Genomic DNA, 19,934 nt, shown 5'->3' with positions numbered 1-19,934 from the left:
ATTTTTTGTATCAAGAGGTCAAGATATATCACTTCAAATAGTATCTAAGTATGAAAATGTTCCATTTACTATTCAGCAATGAAAAAAGTGGAGCATGCTGCTCCTTAGCTTTTGTTCTCAGTTTAGTCAAGATTGAATCACATAGCATCTCATAGGGTGATACCTGGCTGAAATGTCACGAAATTTTTGGTCTCGTCTTTATGATCATAGTATTTATAAATGTTATAAATTGGGGTACTACTTCGTATACTGTAATGTGCATCTAAATCATAAAAATAGATATATAACTTGTTGACATTGAATCTATTTATAGAAAAACGAGACAAGGAGTCGAGGAAGGAAGAGAAACACGAGCGTATCAAACTAAAGAGAAGTTTCAGCCCGGAGGAGTCGACGCGAGATTCGCACCGTGATGACAGGGACTGGGAGGCAGGAAGTGCTACATCCAACAGCAGCAGCCATAGATCTCATTTTCATACACCTGAAGCTTCACCTAGACATGATGAAAGAGGTAATAGAAACTTGTTTGTACCTTTTTAACCAGGTTTCCAATTTTGAAAATCCTGGTAATTTGATTGTTTAAAACATGTGTCAATGAATATTGATACATATGCATGTAACTCTGAACCAGAAAACTCTAAAACTGATTAATTTTAATCATATACTGCACATTATTAATTACATAGTGCCTGTTCGAGATTTTTTTTTTTTACAATTTCAGTCAAACGATCCCTGGACAAAGGTATAGATAAATTGTCAAAGTGAAAGTGGGAATGTAAAATTCTCTGTTTTCTATGTTGGTTAAGAACCTAAGTTTAATAAAGCCTTCAAGGTTTGGTTCCTTTAGTGGGCATATGATTGAAAGTCTTTGTTTTATATGGTAACAAATTAGAACATTCTATATAAATATCATAAGTAAGTCCTTAGATTTGATTGTCCCTATCATTTTTTAGAGACATTCAATTTTCTATGTTACGATCTAGATCATTAGCTATTTGCATTGACTGATGATGAATATTTTTTTCCTTGTAGATTTGAAACGTCGGAAGACTGAGCCTAGTGCGTCAAGTTCTAAGGTTAGTATAGGTGACATGTATTCAACCATGATGGAGGTTACCTAGCAACCATCATGTTCCTCTGTTTCTATGGTGATGTTTTCTTCAGGACTGATGTCAAGGTCAAGTGTTTCAAGATCGTTATGGTCGTTGAAGAGTCAAGGTTGTGGGAAAGAAAGAGGCAACATAATACGAAAGTTAAAAATAAATGTATCGGAAAATTTTCTCAAAATTGCATTAAATGTTGAAAATATGTTCTTGTACGGGGTTAAAAGGTCATTTGAAGATGAAAAATGAAAGAAATGGATGAAAGATGAAGCTCTGTAAAAGACAATCATTGTAATTGGTGTAGGGTGCTTGTGTAGTAATAAGGGGTCATTGTGCATGTTTTCTGCACCTAAGAGACTAAATATATGTTTTATTAAGGAAAGAACAATAAAATTAAGTAGAATGTCAACTGATCAAGATGATGAAGAAGTTAAGAAGTATAGCAATTGGAAATGTTGAAATGAAATTTCAAGAACTTGAATATATTTAAAGAGATGTGAATTGAAAATATCACCCGGATGGTTACGTAGCATTACCGGTCACGGTACCATATTTATTCAAATAGCATTCAAAAAGATTAAAGGAGCTTTTAAAGAGAAAGGTCAAAAAGATGTTTCATACTCTAGTCAGCATAGCCCGGTAGATGTTATTCACGTTACAAATAAAGATGAAGCAAACCAAGCCATGATGTCAATATAACCACAGTTGTTAGAGATTGACGAGTCAGAAGAACCCATGTAAAGAATTATCTACTTGGGAAGATGTACACACATGAAGATCTTGTCTCCTGTCGTCTGCACTTAATTATAACACCAGAAATGAATCGGGGGAAATACTTACTGATGAATATGTTTATCAAAAGAAGAAGACTACTCAGAAGATTTCGGCAGCATTCAATCAAGTCATATTTGCACCTCCTTATGGTCCATCGATTTTTGGAAGTTTAAAACCTCACAATCACAGAAAGGTTTCCACTTACACAATGTCATTATTGGTTTACCACAAGAAGATTGCCAGGTATTTCTGTAGAAGTAAGTCCATGTCTGTTTCGTTTCTTCACCTTCAACAAACGTGCCATCTGTAGGCAGTCACAAACAAGATTGTTTTGGTGATCCTGTCTGCCAGCAATTGTCAAGAAGAGAAAAGTCTGCAAAATCTCTCCACAAGTAATATCAATCATTTATACCAGTACTGAAGTCAAAAAGAGGCGTTGTATGGTGAGATTGTCAAACGATGTAGATACACAGTATCGGAGAAGAATGCAAAGAAGTGGAAAGTCTGCAAAATTTGTCTACAGGTCACCAACCATTTCTACCATTATTGAAGATATTTCCAAATCTTACCAGAATAGGCATGGTGAAATTGTCAAGGGTTGTAGAAATCTAAGAAGAATGGCTCATAGAATAAACACAGAATCCTGCACCTATAATCACACCTAAGCAAAGCATTCCAGAAAATTAAAACCTGACCATGAATGTTCATGTCGCATTGGCTCCAGTATTTTGTCTGTAAGAGAAGAAAAACTAACATCAACATTTTCAAGAGGCGATTGGTTTCTTTCAAGCTACGTAAGATGCAAAAGAAGACCTTTGCTGACCATAATGCTTCCTTAACCAAATTCAGATCAGCATGGGCTTCCCTTACTTCAAGATTTCATACTCGAGATGATAAATGATGCCACTCCATGGTTCAGCGTGATCCTTCCTTTTCTGTCACCGTTCAAACAACTAGCCAGTCCTTGAAGGCATAATGCATCTCTCAAAGATTCAACTCGAAATACGCTGCAAGACCACACATGTTCTGCTAGATTCAACACAATTTTTACAGCATGATTCTATCAACTTTCACTGCAAGACTCAACTAAAGTATTACTGCAAATTTAAATGCCACAGTTACTGCAAGGTTCTATATAAAGTCCAACCATCTTCTTGAAGATCATGATCATTTGCTATTAATTTACTAGATGATTGCGCAAATGGATACAGGATAATCTAATACACCAAAATGTCAGCTTGTCGTTCTATTAAATGCATACCTGGAGATTGAAAATAAAGATTGAAATGGCAATGGCATCTGCCATGCTAATTTAAAAGTTAGGAAACAAAACAACGGATTGGTTAATGAATCAATGTTGTCTGTAATAATGGATTTAAAAATTATACATGTGAATATCAGAATTTTGCTTTACAAATCAGAGAATGGGAGGGTTAAATAGAATGTTGATAGGATGGGAGGTAGGGTGAAGGGTAAAAGGAAATTAATATTTGCATAAAGATTGGAAAGAATATCGAAAAGGAAATTAATATACAGGTTCAGTTCATTTCAAATAACATGATCATCAGAGATGAGGCGAGGTGGTCTTCAGTTGAAGTATAGAATTAATAATTGCTCGATGGCGAAATACATGTATGCTTAAAGAAGGACATGTACTTTAAGTGGGGAGAAAAACATTAATGTGATAAGACTGTTGAGAATGGACAGTTGTTTGCAAAACTTTATAAGGACTAAGTTCAGACTTGTGACCATTTAAAGAAGTAAAGATATAAAATGGGTTACTAGAAAATATAGGTTTTGATTGAATTCGGTTTAAAGTGAATTCTGGGAAATAGTGTGTTGCCTCTGAAATGAAATGCAAGTAGGTACATTTTGTTTATTTCTTGATTATGAATGCTAGAATATTTAATATTGTGATGATATTTAATTTTAGTGTTGTATTTATTTTGTGATAATTATACCCCCACAAACGAAGTTTAGGGGGGGTATATAGGAGTCAGCTTGTCGGTTGGTCGGTCGGTCCGTCGGTCGGTCCACATCATGGTTTCCGGACGATAACTAGAGTTTGGAATGAGGTATTGTAATCAAACTTGGTATATAGCAACCTTATGTGGAAACTCCGGTTGGTATTGCATTTGGACCCCCTGGGGTCAAGGTCAAGGTCACCGTTACTAAAAATAGAAAAATGGTTTCCGGACAATAACTTGAGTTAGGAATGAGATATTGTAATAAAACTTGGTGTATAGCAAGCTTATATGAAGACCTGGGTTGGTATTGTATTTGGACCCCCTGGGGTCAAGGTCAAGGTCACCGTTACTAAAAATAGAAAAATGGTTTCCGGACAATAACTTGAGTTAGGAATGAGATATTGTAATCAAACTTGGTGTATAGCAAGCTTATATGAAGACCTGGGTTGGTATTGTTTTTGGACCCCCTGGGGTCAAGGTCACCGTTACTAAAAATAGAAAAATGGTTTCCGGACAATAACTAGAGTTAGGAATGAGATATTGTTATCAAACTTGGTGTATAGCAAGCTTATATGAAGACCTGGGTTGGTATTGCATTTGGACCCCCTGGGGTCAAGGTCAAGGTCATCATTCCTAAAAATAGAAAAATGGTTTCCGGACAATAACTAGAGTTAGGAATGAGATATTGTAATCAAACTTTGTGAAAAGCAAGCTTATTTGGAGACCCCAGTTGGGATTACAATTAATTGAAATATTTCTTTGTACACAGTTGATAGTTTGTGTTGAAATTTTTATTCAGACTACTTATTTTTCAAAAAGTTGCTGGTGGGGGTATTAATCACCTTCAGTGATAGGTCTAGTTAAAAAGATAAGTAATCTTTATTTGTGATAGATAATAAGTAATGTAACTATATAAGTAAAGTCTCATGTTAGAATTTACTCTAATGAAATTTTTTAGTATTTGATACTAATCTTAAGAGCTTATAGACATAAAATAATACTTATGATATTTGCAGATTAATATGTTAATTTTCAGATTGGAATTTAATTCTAACATTTTGTGTACTTAAAATATTAACATTTAGAACATGCAAATAAATAGGTGTTCTGTAACAATGGTTTGAATATATACAGTACTTAAGGGTATTAAAGTACATGATAGTATTTATTGTTTTAAATTATTAATGATTTTTCCTAACAAAAATGTAATATGAAGTCAAGAAAGTATCCCATGATTTTTATTTGGAAGATGCAAAAAAAAAAAAAACATAAAAAAAATAATAAAAAAAACAACAAATATAACATTTCATAAAATGTCACATTGTCAGAGTGTTAAGAATTTTTCTCTTGCTTGTAAATCTCACTGAAGAAATTCAGTGTAGTATTGATTAACAAAAAACAAAATTTTCTTTTGTAAAGTAAGTACTGGTATGTATTCATTCAAAATGCTCAACAAAATGGTCAGTTTATATATGAGATAAGCGTTATATCGGAGAGCGCTATATCGAGGCTCCACTGTATATACAAAAAAAAACTGGCAATTTTAAAAAAAGTTCTGATGTTCATTTCTTTTTGTAAACACAACACCAAAATTTAGCTGCTATTGCTTTTCTGTTTAAAGATCAACCTTTGGGAAGTAATATTTTCCAGATTGTTATTATAATTGACTTTATGTGAAAAGAAATTTGAATTGACTTTTTATGAAAATAAAGGTAATGATATAATTTGACATTTGCCAAAGTTAAATAAATCAACTTTAGAAAGTCGAACCAATACATCAGTGCATGTAATTACCTGCATAATTGTAGCATTTTGATACATACTAAAATAACAATCTATTTAAAGCAAGACAAGGCCATTGAAACATAAATGAACTATTCCAAAGTAAAGCAGGGCAAAACCATTAAAATTATAATGGACTTTTCCAAATTAAAACAGGGCATGTCCATTGAAATAATAACAATGGACCATTCTTACACATGTTTGGTTGTAAGTTTACATTAGTTGATTCAATTCTTAGATAAATTCTGACCTTATGTTGTGTTTTTCTTGTTCATGAAACTAAATTTTGAAAAACAATTTTTATATGTTTAGATAACAAGAACTGTTTGTTGATGTCATTTGCTATGATGTTCTTGTTTTTTTTTTTCAAAGATTTAAATTGCATATCTATACCAGGAATTATTTATGTATAATTATATTATCTATGTTAAAAAATGCTCATTTTTCTCCATGCATCGAATAATTTTTGGTAGCAATTAGATCATAAATTTCCTTCAACGTGACTGCTGGAATAGTTAAATATAATAAGGTGAATATAAGCAAAATAAGATTTGTAGATTATTCTAATTTGATAATTCTAATTCAACTTCCACTGTGAATTTGATAGATCCTTAAAGTAAAGCAGTTTGAGTTTTCAGTCATATTAGATTTCCACTGTCAACAAAATTGATTTTTACTCACTTTTCAAGACATTTTCATAAGAAAATCTTACAGTATGTTGTTATATCCGAATTTCATTGGAAGAATTGCTTGTAAAAGCTATTTCAAGCTCTATAAAAATGCTAACAATTTTGATTGAACTAATATAACTGTTTTAGATTCTGTATGTGTACATTGTTGTTTGTTATACCATATTTCCTCTGCTAAGTCATCAAAATTAGGTCATATTTTTGTCATACACTTGTTTTAAAAAAAATGTGTAGGTTAAGTAGGCATGTGATAAATATCATTTTATTGATATATCCATTATCTTTGTAATAAATAATTTTTTACCCACTAGTCAAAATCTGTAAAAAAGAAGAAAAAAAAGATTTTGAAAATATCTTTGTTTATCAAAATATTATGTTGCTAGGCATTTTAGTATTGAGAGGAGATGTGCTAGATTACATTTTCCTTGTGTTATTTGAGTACATGAGAATATCACAGAAGGCATTGTGGTACACAATGGGGAGATCAAGAAAATATATTTCAAGTGTTTTGATGTTTATTTCTTAACTCACAATGTATATACAGAATATTCAAAGAAAATAATTGCTAGCTTTATATTGTTCTGAAAAGTTCTTGTGGGATTATGGTGACATATAGCCTGTTAAGATCTGTTTACCCCTTAGCTGTTCTCTCCAGTCATATTTATCACACATACGCTATTGTCTCTCACACGTGTATCATGCAAATAACTTGTTCTATTATCAAAACACTCCATTGTTTTAGCTTGAAACTTAGCAGGGGAAATACGGAGTAGATATAGACATGTGTTATATTGTTACATGTATATATAATGAGAGGACAATGTTTATTGTATGGTCGGTTGAAGCGATGTTTTCAGCTTGTCCAGACTGAGTGATTCGGTCAACATTGATATATTTAACCAGAAGATTGACCCTGTTTTGTCATTATAGGAGGACACCAGTGTAACATCTAAATCACGGCATAGAAGGGTAAGACTTGTAACATTAATGTATTAAAATTTGTTCAGGTTTTTTTTTTCCAAATTCGTAAATTTTTGTCCAGAGTTGGTACAATAGATCAGCATTTTACATGACTTTATTTTCAGTAAATATCCAATATTTTAGACTTGCAGTTAAATTGTTTATCATATTTTGCTATATTGTTGGTGTCAATGTCTGCAACACACTTCGGTATAGTTTTGAGTGCAAGTTGGTACATATAAGTGAATCTCCAAAACTACTGCAGGGAATGGGTTACACATGCATTTTGAAGAATGATACAAGGGGAGGTCACTGTCCTGTGTCCAAAGCCATAACTCTTAACATGGATTTTGAGAGAGAGAATTATGGCTTTTTATAACTTAAAAAAATTCTAGATTATGATTATCCAGGCTCTTGTTTTACTGTCAAGCGCTGAGAATATTCAGGCATGCTGTCTCACTGTCTGTTCTTCACCCTTGACTTTCTGAAGGAGAAAATGTAGCACCATAAATCATAAAAGGGAAGATATGAAATAAAAACCTAGGGGCTTTGGATTTCATGAGAGGAAGCAATCTACGAGGGCTGTTCAAAAAGTTCGTGGACTGCGGCTCTACTGTTCACATCTTTTAATGTGCGTTTATGATTTTACAAGAGACATACACGAAAATATGTCCTGATTTAACAGTGAAAAATCAAAACAATATGTTTACAAATAACAATTCTGTGACAGTTACAAATCACAAGGGGTGCACAATCCGGCGCACGCTGATGACGAAACAAAATGACGTTCGTGACGTCGCAATATAAATGAAACATTTTACCAGCGACATTGTTTCTTTTTAGTGTTCAATATCTACGGATCATATACCAAAACCATTTTTCTGTGTGTGATGATGACCCGAGATATAAAGTGGTTCATCTTTTCGATCCATTTTCTGTATAAAGGTCTGAGTGCCGCATACTTTCCGCTCTTTATCGGGATTTTTGAGTAATTTCGACACTTAACGGACAGTGTTATTTTAATTCAATTGTTGATTTATAGTATCAATTTGAAACCGCCCTTGTCCGATCTTACACCAATATGATTATCAATGATAAAGAAAAACATTTTATCAACTGACAATTATTTTATGCGGTAAATCTACTGAATACCGGTTAGCATTAATTATCAAACGGACCAGAGTAAATACACGTAATACAAAAAATAACTACAATTATTTATTGTAAATACGCATATATCCTGGTAAATGAAATAACATATTATTTTAATTAAATTAAATTGTTTTGTCAGAATTGAATGCAAAGATCCGATGCAGAAATTAAATATGTCGGACATCTCGCAAACCTTTCATACTGTCTGGACTTCTGTAGATCTTTTGCAATTGACGTTACAAACGTCCCAACAATTTGCCGCTAAAAATTCTCCGTCGCCCTTTCTGTCTGTGAGCATGTATTTGCCGTATTTAAATTGCTTGCGCGACCTGAAACTAAGAGACTTGCTCGCCAACCCATTGTTATTAGTTAATTTAATCACCTAATAAAACTATGAAGGAGTATACCACATTTATTGGTAAAAATTTCAGAAAGAGCAAATTTCTAGTTTTTAAACGGGCTTTCCAACATACCCGTCTGTCTACTACTGCTCAAAACCTGTTTGTTCAGCTATACAATGTCCAATCGACGTCAAATTTCAGATTTATGTCATTTACATACTATTAGATGATTACTTGTAATTTACTTCATAAAACAATCATTCAGTTTGTTTCAACATTTGTTTATATTTAAACATTATATGAAAATTTCGGCGTGCGCCGATGTTGCGTTGCCATGGTTATTAAAGTGCACATAACTCGTAAAGGAAACAAAAGTTTACAATAAAAGTAAATCTTACTTTTAGAAATAAAGACACTCTTTCGATTCATATCCACTAAGGGTGTTTTTATGAACCAACTTAAAAATGACAGCAAAAATCCACGAACTTTTTGAACATACCTCGTAGTTTGTTAAGGAAATGTTGGTAGTTCTACTCCGGTGTCTGTTGGTGCCGAGAGGTCTTCCTCCACTAGTAAAGCAGGAAAGTTGTCATTTAGCTTATACTGTGTTGGTGCGTCATTAAGCTCAACCACAGAAATATAAAAATGAAGGTTATTTGATTGACAGAGACAGGGGTGCCTATATCTATGCCCCTTGCATAATGCTATTACTTAACCTCAGGTCATATCGTATACTTTTTCCTGGGCAAATCAAAAATGTATTTGCTTATCTTATTACTGAAAGGCCATTGTGTTAAGTTTGGTTTATGATATAAAATACTAATGGTGGCATATGTGCAGTCTAAACACAGTTTCTTGTGTCTCAAGTTATTGCTGGCCACAATGTCCGTGGCCAAGCAGTTAAGGTCATTGACTTCAAACCACTTGTCCCTCACTGCTGTGGGTTCGAAACCCGACTTTGGACTTTGGATTCTTTCATGTGAGGAAGCTATCCAGCTAGCTTACCAAACATCACTGGTTCTACTCAGGTGCCTGTTCGTGCCTGAGATAATGCATGAAAGGGCACCTGAGGTCTTCCTCCAACAGTAAAGCTGGAACATCGCTATATGACCTATACTGTGTTGGTGTGACATAAAACCTAATCAATCAAACAAGGTCTTAAATTCATTAAATCTTTTGATTCATTTTGAAGGTATGGATTGAAATGTATTAGAATATGGAACCTGTATATTTTCTATGTATATGTGTGTTACAGAGTTTATCCCCAGAGAAAGAAGAAAAAAGAGAAAGAAAGGAAAAAAAGAGGGTAAGAAGCAGTATTCTGATTTGTTTTCATTATTGCTTGTGTGGTTTGGGTTGCTCAAAGATGTTAAAGACACACATACTGGTTTAAATCAACCAATTTCCGAGCAGATTTTTTTTTCTATGCAATTATATAGCTTTATAGAAGAAAAGTAGTGTGTTTTGTTTTATTGAAGTTTTTTTTAATCAATGTAAAACATATAATTAATTCCTCAAGAGTACTCAACTTTGGATTACTTCAGTACTTGTTCTGTTTAAAACAAGTAGAGCCTGTACTGAAGATGGTAAGATACAGTTGTTTGCTTTTTAACATCATTGGAGCATGACAGCTTTTGAAAGTTAGTTGGATGAAAGGTTGGTGTGTTGTTAGTTGTGTATATATAAATCATCACCACTAAAGTACATACAAGATTTTACACATGTTAGAATTAAAGTAGATGAATTAATCAGCATGAGCTGCGACTTTGTTGCTATTAATAGAAGTACAGTATGTGAGCCATATGAAATGATTGGAAATAGAATTTGCATACTCATACATGTAAATTGCCCTCTGTTTTGTATAGTCCATAAGTATGCCCACCCCACGCCCCACCCCCATCTTTGGAGAACTGAGGTTAAATTGCACATTGTCAGTCTGTTGGTATGTTTAGTGTATGTTGTTTGACCAGTAACTAAAAAGTGCTTTGACCTTGCAGTCCTAAGAACCCTGTTGAGGTTTATTATGATTTTGAGGTCAGTAGCATAAGATCCCAACAGCCTCAACTACTTAAATCTTGTATAACCAAAAACTAGAGAACTGTTTGACCTACTATCTTAAGATGTAGCTTAGAGCTTGGTTATGACTAGGAGATAAATTGTTTTGATTTTATGGTCAGTCAGTCAAAGGTCAATGTCAGCATTAATTTTATCCAACCATATACATGTACTAGAAAACACTTCCCCATGTAGTCCTAGGATTTGTTTTGGAGGTTTGTCATGACCAGAAGATAACCTGTACTGATTTTAAATTTAACTTTATCTAGGTGTAAGGTCAAGGTTACTTGTATGCTTAAAGTCAGAGTTGCATTGAAATGACTGAAGAATGTCAAGGTCACAGAGACAATGTAAGCAGTCTTAAAAAAGTTTACAAATAAAGAAGTTCATGTAACATGATCTTTGATATCCATAAGAGTGGCATACCAAACTTCAAGTTTTTGTGTGCATTTCATTTTGCTATGGTAATGCAGTTGGATTTCTTCAATAGTTTATCTGCATTGGTTTAGTTCTGTTACTATTCTGAAATATATACATCCTTGGTAAGTCAGGTTTTATGTAGGAAAATACATTTAAAGGCAAGCAATGATTTTAGTGACATGTTTGAACCTTGTCTATATACACTATGACATGAAAACTAGTTTCATCAATGTTATCAATGGGTTTTTTTTCTGGATGGATTTTATTTTTAGATTAATGCTTCCTTAAAATATAGATGTATAAATAAGGCATAAATAAACAAACAAAACCATTTTATGTTAAAAGCTGAAGAAAGAAGCAAGAGCTGCCCTTAACGACACTGAAACATCCCAGAACAATAGTTTACAAGAAGAGGTAATTTATTATCAGTGTTGTCATGGAAATGCTAATATTTTATATGTTATTTTATAGTTATTATACATTTTATTTACTCTTGTTATTTATTACACTAATTTTTTAGATTGTCTGTTTTGAAGAAAAAGTTGGGCTACTCGGATTGCTGTGGTGGTGTCGTTGTTGTATTCGTTCAAAAACATTAATGCAGCCAATTCAAATATTTTATAAGTTATCAACATAAATCTTGGAATACTTTCGTATCTTGACAAGGTGCAGTTGTTAGACAAGAGCCACATTTCTGAAAGCTATATTTTGGGAGTTATGACTTCTTTAACTTCTTGGAACTTTTGTCAAAAGTTGTTATTTTAACAGACAGTTTACATCGCATGCAGTTTACTTGTTCAGTATAAAGAATTAAACCTTCTTTGGGGAAATATTATTTGAAAGTTTATAAAGAAATGGATTTTGTATGGGCTTTCCAGGAAAGAAATGTTAGTTGCACTTGATTTTAGTTTAAAGCACTACATGTTCCCTACTGTTTTGCAGAAACATGCTTTAAAACAAATGTTTAATTTACTGAAAAATTCCTCTGTAACAGTGTAATGGAATATGATACATGAGAAGGGATCTAAGTGAATAAATTTAATCTTTAACCTGCTGAAATTCTTAAACTTGTACATCTTCTGCCCTCCAAAAAACTAACCATTATCAATATTAGGGATATCAAGATGAAAAGTTTAAATTGCTTATAATAGAGACTGGTGACACTGTACTAATTAGTAGCCTGGCCTGGCCCACAGACTTTAATTGACATTAATCTGTGCCTGGTGGCAAGGGCTAATAAATTTTGATTCTAGCTGGGTAAGGGTCGAAAACTTTGATTTACCTTATTTTTGGCCATTTGAAATCATTTTTTCTTCACGAAATTGTTTTTTGATCTTAGCCTGCATTGAACCTTAATGTAAAATAAAACTAATTTGCCAACAGAGTGTAGATCTTTAAATATCTTTGCTGGTGCTTAGAATATTGACGCAAATCATATTTTCATATCCATTAGATTACTTCAGTTTTATATACCATAATAAAGAAAGACTTGTTATTTTTGTTGTTTTTGTTGGTGTTGTTTTTGTTGTCATTGTTTAAGCATTTAATGGGATCAGGACCATATTTTTCTCATTATGACTTTACTACTTGGTTATCATAGAATGGCTCAAATGTTAGTTAGGCTTCAATGATTTAATAACAAATAAAGTCAAATAGCAAGTTTTGTGTAAAAAATAAAGAAGATTTCATTCAAAATTTGAAAAAAGATATTAAAATGCATGTTTTAGTATGAATAGCATTTGGCATGTTAAAAGGTTCCAGTTATTTTTGTCCAAGCTCATTAGTCTAATACACTGTGCATGAGTGGTGGAAATACTGTGTTGTTTTAGTTTTTGGTTACAAGGTTGTTATGTTTTGTCTTTTAGTTTCAGGATATTTTTTCTCTTACAATTATGGCGAATATCAAGCATGATAATTGGGAAAATACTTATCCAAAGTTGAATTTGATATTCTATGTCATAGATACCCCAAAATGCATGAAAATGAGTTTAATGACATAATTTACAAAAATAATTACAATCATACATTGACAATTTATAATGAATCAGCTTTAGATAAACAGAAACCAAAAATAAAAGTCACAGATGTTTAGAAATGAAGTTGACATTTAAAAATTCTTCTTAAATTTTTCCTTGAAACCACACATAGTAAGCAAAAGGTATTCATAAGAGGGTGTGGATCAGAATAGCTGTTCTCCTCAATCTTAGGTATTGACAAAGGTAGTTTGATTAAGAATAAAATACAAATGTTTGTTCTTAACTGTCGAGATGATTTACTTTTACAGGACCACTACAGTGACCATGATGTTGGGGCATCATCTAGCAAGAAAAGACGAAGCCTTGAGCCTTCTTCAAGTAAGTTTTATTTTGATATTAGATATACAAAAAGATAACACTATAATCTCAGTCTAACATGAAGGAATTGCTATATGTTAAGACCTTAGTGGCCAGGTGGCTGGATCACTTGACTGTACCTGTTATTGGTTTAAATTCCTCCATGGCCATTAAATCAATTTTTAGCTTGAGTATTCAAAGAATGGTGAGATACTGTACTCACCCAGGAGTAGGTTCAGGTGTCTCACTTAAGTTTTTCGCTTGCAAGCTGATATCTCAAAATAGAGAAATACAGAATCCCTAAAGAAAGCCCAACACGACAAAATTAAAAATGTTGCAGACTCGGTTTGATTGAGCCTGTTCAAATTACTGGAGGGAAGGAGTTGAAACGTCACTTAATGTGATTAATTTACATGATGGACACAGGTCCCATAACTCTGACTTACCTTCCCTAAGAGTTATGTCAAGCATTGAGAATACTCTAGCACTCTGTCTTACAGACAGTTTTTGTTTTATGTTAATAAGCTGTGTGGCTAGTTTTCAAAGGTCACTAGTTCTACTTAGGTAGCTCTTGTCTGAAATGTTAAATCATAATATGACTTGAGATCTTTCTCCAACAGAAAGGCTGAATAGGCACTGTATATCCTTTACAAAAACTGGGGAAACTTGTATTAAAACAAAAATAAAAATATTACCAGTACATTGGTATGTTACAGAAAAGAAAAACCAAGTGTATAATGTGCGTTTCAGGTCGCTCGTCGAGTAAATTAAATGGAGATTCGGAGGACAGAGGAAGGTCAAAAGATGACAGTTATGACAGACATCATGATGGTAGTAGGGCAGGAAGTAGCAGAAAGGTATGTTTCATAAAAATGATGTTTAATGGTGTTCCTAAATTGATTGAATGCATACTTTAATAATAAATAAGGATTTGTGAAAAAACATACCCAAATACATTTCAGGGATAATAAAAATGCCTGTCAATTGTAAAATCAGGCCGGTGATTATGCCAGATCTCAGCTGGTCAATTTTGAATCTGTTAAAGTAGTATAGAGAAGTCAAAGTTTGCTTCAGGAAGGAAAAGTTAGTTACTCAAATTCAACATTGTGAAGGTTAAAAAGTAGAAAACAACAACAATATAATCTTAAGCAAGAGTTTAAATGGTTTGAACTTCAGTAGGACCAAGTTGTATTATTATACATGAATGTCTCCAAAATACATGTACATGTATATATACTAATTTACTACTACTAATAAAAACAAAGAGTTGGAAAAAAAACTTAAAACAAACAACTTTGCCTGACATAGTGATGAGATTATATATTGACTTACAGGATCTCAGAGATGGTGAACATGAACGTTCTAGAAGTAAAGATAGAGAGAAGAAGAAAGATAAAGACAGATCGTATCCTTTCACAATAAAATTGTAGTAATACATTGTATTATACTTTACCTTGCTACAATAGGACGTTTCACTGTTGCATTTCAAGGATCTCATTATGGTAATACTGAAAGTTAACAACTGACAGTTACACTTTTGTTCAGTCAGTAAAGTTGTGCTGGTTGGTCTGACTGTACAGATGTCAGATAAATTCAATATTGCTGTTATAAATAACCTCTGAGTGGAAGTAAATCGTTGGATTCTTCCGTGTGAGAAAGCGGTCCAAGTTACAAAATGTTGGTGGTTCTACTCTGGTGCATGTTTGGTCTTCCTCACCAGTTAAGCTAAGAAGCCGCAATGACCTATACTATGTGACAACCCCCCCCCCCCCCCTCCACCACCACCAAAAAAAAAAAAAAATTATAAAAAAAATAAAGAAAAAAGAGAAATGCATGAAAATTATTTATAATAATACAATGTATTATTATGCCCCCATTTCGAAAAAAAGGGGGTATATTGCTTTGCACTTGTCGGTCCGTAGACCAAATGGTTTCCAAGTGATAACTAAAGAACCTTAGGCCTAGGAACTTCAAACTTGGTATGGTGATTGGTCATGACCAGTAGATGACCCCTATTGATTTTGGGTCAAAGGTCAAGGTCACATTGACCTTGTAAGCAAAAACGGTTTCCGATCAATAACTAAAGAACCTTAAGGCCTAGGAACTTCAAACTTGGTATGGTGATTGGTCATGATCAGTAGATGACCCCTATTGATTTTGGGGTCAAAGGTCAAGGTCACATTGACCTCTTGGGTAAAAACGGTTTCCGATCAATAACAAAAGAACCCTTAGGCCTAGGAACTTCAAACTTGGTATGGTGATTGGTTATGACCAGCAGATGACCCCTATTGATTTGGGGATTAAGGGGTCAAAGGTCAAGGTCACATTGACATTGTAGGTAAAAATGGTTTCCGATCAATAACTAAAGAACCCTTAGGCCTAGGAACTTCAAACTTGGTATGGTGATTGGTCATGACCAGCAGATGACCCCTATTGATTTTGGGGTTAAGGGGTCAAAGGGCAAGGTCACATTGACCTTGTAGGTAAAAATGCTTTCCGATCAATAACTTAAGAACCCTTAGGCCTAGGAACTTCAAACTTGGTATGGTGATTGGTCATGACCAGCAGATGACCTATTGATTTTGGGGTCAAGGGGTCAAAGGTCAAGGTCACATTGACCTTGTAGGTAAAAACGGTTACCGATCAATTAACTAAAAACGTTTAGGCCTAGGAACTTCAAACTTTGTATGATGATTGGTCGTGACCAGCAGATGACCCCTATTGAGTTTTGGGTCAAGGGGTCAAAGGTCAAGGTCACATTGACCTTGTAAGTAAAAACGGTTTCTGATCAATAACTTAAGAACACTTAGGCCTAGGAACTTCAAACTTGGTATGGTGATTTGTCATGACCAACAGATTACCCCTATTGATTTTGGGATCAAGGGGACAAAGGTCAAGGTCACATTGACCTTGTTAGTAAAAATGGTTTCTGATCAATAACTAAAGAACGCTTCGGCCTAGGAACTTCAAACTTGGCATGGTGATTGGTCATGACCAGCAGATGACCCCTATTGATTTTGGGGTCAAAGGTCAAGGTCACATTGACCTTGTATGTTTAAACGGTTTCCGATCAATAATAAAAGAACCCTTAGGCCTAGGAACTTCAAACTTGGCATGGTGATTGGTCATGACCAGCAGATGACCCCTATTGATTTTGGGGTCAAGGGGTCAAAGGTCAAGGTCACATTGACCTTGTAGGTAAAAACGGTTTCTGATCAATTAACTAAAAACGCTTAGGCCTAGGAACTTCAAACTTTGTATGATGATTGGTCATGACCAGCAGATGACCCCTATTGAGTTTTGGGTCAAGGGGTCAAAGGTCAAGGTCATGACCAGTAGATACTTGATAACCCTCATTAATTGTTTGATCACTGGGTCAGAAGTCATGCATAATAACCTTATCACATGACTAATTGGCTGCTGATAGGGGGCATACATGTTTTACAAACATATCTTGTTTATACGACCCTGATAAAATTCACTTCAAATTAAACTTTGATAGTGAACTGCTTGTCTAGGGATTAAGCTTTTAATATGCAGTCCTTGGAAAGAGTTTTATATATTATACACCATAGCATAAGTAAGTTTTGACTACATCGTCCTTAACCATAATGCCATTGTTAATGATTTCTTTAGTTCAATTCTTTTAATATTATAATGAGTTATACCACTTTATTTCCTTAACAGTTCATCAGAAAACGACCAAAGAAGTCTTGATGAGTGTACATGAGTTATTACCGTTGAATGAAGAGCTTTAAGACATATTTTTACAACATACAGACAGCCATGTTATCATCAAGACTTTTATTCACCATCATTATTGGTTGATACTGTCATCCCAGGTTGATCAAAGCCACATATTTTAATAAATAACACAACAGATTTTCAGGGATCAATTCTTATATAATTTGTGTTTAGTTGATTATAATTATAGAACATTTTGTTGATGAAATGCTCAGTTTCTTGCTTTGTATTATTGCTGACCTAATTTTGGAAAAAAAATAAACAGGTCTGAAACAGAAATTGTTCTATCCAGTAATGTTATTATGAATTAAATGAATTACTAAGCATTTTTATTGTTTAAGACTCTGATTTTCAGTTCTTTGTTATATTATGAGAAGGTGTATTGAAATAGGAACTCTTTTTTTTTTAATCTAAGACTAAAGTTTGTGCTATACATGTACATATTTTAAGAGAGTTACTCTAGTATTTTATGACTCTACTGGGTCCTTACAAACATGCTTTCAAAATTCGAATACAATAAAAATATATAATTTGTTTGTTGTTACTTTTTTACCATTTTAAATGGCATTTTTATACACACGAAAAATTTCTTCATATGTTATGCACAGTGGTCTGGTAGTCCGTCTGTTAGCAGCTTTCATGTCAGGTCTGTATCTTTTGAACAGATAGAAAGAAATAAAAAAAAAAATTGGCAGAAGTTTTACTTATAATGAGATGGTGCGCTTCCTGAGATCAAATTGGCCCAACCCAGATGATAGACTTTGAGTTTTTGTGCCCGTTCTGTATCTTTTGAACGGTGGAAGGAAAGGCAGAAATGATAACCAAAATGAGATGATGTGCAAAGCACAGGTTGACCTTTCTCAGGTCAAGGTCAATGTCACAGTCATGTGTATCAATTTCAAAATTCTGTGTCCACTGTCTATCTTTTGAACGTATTGAGAGGAAAAATTTAAACTTTTTGACAAATATTACTTAAAATGAGACAGTTCGCAGACGACAGGTTTGGGCTTCCTGATTACTTGATTTATATAGACTTGTACAGCAAAATACATTTAAGTTCCATTGTGTGACACAATGTCTAGAGCTTAAGATATATCAAAATTGGTCCTTCCCGGGGGGTCACTTGATTTTAGGAAAACACATTTGAGTCCTATTGGGTGAAGCTATAACGTCCACCTTGAAGGTCCTCTAGTATCGGAAGTATAATCAGATAAAACATTTTTCAGACAATATCCTTCATTAGATCTCTAACTAAATTATTTTTTATTACTCTAATTTACATTTGGGCGTATTTTGCCCCGCCTTTGCGGTGCTCCTGTTATTCTGTTACCCAACAGGGATGCAGAGAACAATGGTTTCCGTAAATTCTATTAATTTCCATGTATTGTGTATTTAAATGTCCTTTTTGCGTATTTGGAAATGAAATGCTCAATAAACGTTTCGTGAGGACGTGGATTAGTCCTGAAGTGATGGGTGTATATGGGAACAAAACTTGTGTAATGGTCTTTTTAATATACTTAAAATTCTTTCCTTCGATAAGTCTTATTTTAAACGTTAAATGAGGTAACTTTTTAAGATTACAACATATATTCATTCAATCATCGTTCAAATTCTCCCTTTACACAAAAACTGGCATGTAAGATTGTACAATAATTTACCTCGAAGATATATAGAAAGCTATTTGAATCTAACACCATAATGATAATCAACGCAGATGGCCTCGTACAAATCGATCTGCTTGTCTTGAGGTATTGATCATATTGAGGAAAGACCTGCATTTATCTTTTTCCTTTCATTTAAACTTATCATTTTTGTAAATGCGATACACTTTTAACAACCATTCTGTAATTCAATTGATAATATTAATGCTAAAATAATGTATACCAAGTCGAACCATTTCTTTCAATGAATCGTATCCTTTGCACTGAATCTTCCAAATATATCTTGTTGGAAAGTGACCAATAAGCGTCCGTCCCTATATCTGTATTAAAAACGTCAAAGATATACTATCAAAATAAATGACAAAACTTATTTACAACGAGATTGACATATTTCCTTTATTTGACAAACGAACGAGAGTCTACTCATTATTATATCATACCGGATCGTACAAAGTTGCGTTTGTTATCATATATTTGAAAATAAATTATGGAATATGGCTTTCTCTCTTATGCGCCTTTAAAATTAAAACAAGATACAAATCAGCATTTTAAAAATACTTTTCGGTATCTGATATCTGAGTAAAAATGTTTAACGCAACGCACATTTTTTTAACTTTATGAAACGACTTCTGCTATGTCATTTATTCACATTTCTGAGTTTACAATGGAGCTTTCTCCCCTATCTCAAAAATATTAACATAGTGTTAGGTGCTGTGTGGCAGCCGTTATTACTTGACCGACACTTTGTCTTAGAATTATTATACTTTTCTGATTCTCCTGGATTTTAGAATCCTACATAAAATACTTCCAGTTCTGATTAACGAAATAAGTTGTAGTTTAGCTGAAAGATTTTTCACAATCGTCGTAATAATCTCTGTTTGATTGAGCATGATTCTATTTTTGATATATGTTATAGTTTGGTGTTTGAGGATAGTTTGTTATCTTTACTTTTA

At 33.5% G+C, this 19,934-nt stretch overlaps 1 protein-coding gene and 1 long non-coding RNA gene across 3 annotated transcripts in view; both read left to right on the top strand.

The window, feature by feature from the left end:
- LOC132730442 (THO complex subunit 2-like) overlaps window positions 1-17,854 on the top strand; it is a 46,579-nt gene extending 28,725 nt beyond the window's left edge. Inside the window, exons 33-41 of one of the 2 annotated variants that reach the window (XM_060716366.1) lie at window positions 314-511; window positions 1,033-1,076; window positions 7,246-7,284; window positions 10,024-10,074; window positions 11,589-11,657; window positions 13,528-13,597; window positions 14,327-14,433; window positions 14,911-14,981; window positions 17,272-17,854. In XM_060716366.1, coding sequence (XP_060572349.1) covers window positions 314-511; window positions 1,033-1,076; window positions 7,246-7,284; window positions 10,024-10,074; window positions 11,589-11,657; window positions 13,528-13,597; window positions 14,327-14,433; window positions 14,911-14,981; window positions 17,272-17,293 — 671 coding nt within the window. In that variant the 3' untranslated portion in view covers window positions 17,294-17,854. The remainder of the gene's footprint in view (window positions 1-313; window positions 512-1,032; window positions 1,077-7,245; window positions 7,285-10,023; window positions 10,075-11,588; window positions 11,658-13,527; window positions 13,598-14,326; window positions 14,434-14,910; window positions 14,982-17,271) is intronic. The other variant, XM_060716368.1, reaches the window with a different exon arrangement.
- LOC132730443 (uncharacterized) lies at window positions 15,411-16,796 on the top strand. Its single transcript, XR_009625760.1, has 2 exons — window positions 15,411-16,171; window positions 16,757-16,796. It is a non-coding gene; the product is annotated as an uncharacterized LOC132730443 (long non-coding RNA).
- Window positions 17,855-19,934: the final 2,080 nt, after the last annotated feature.

This window comes from Ruditapes philippinarum, unplaced genomic scaffold, assembly GCF_026571515.1.
Source record: "Ruditapes philippinarum isolate M1 unplaced genomic scaffold, ASM2657151v2 ctg3180_1_1_1_1, whole genome shotgun sequence".
NCBI classification, from domain to species: Eukaryota; Metazoa; Mollusca; class Bivalvia; order Venerida; family Veneridae; genus Ruditapes; species Ruditapes philippinarum.
The sequence above is the reverse complement of the archived record's forward strand: the minus strand, read 5'-3'. Positions and strand labels throughout refer to the sequence as shown.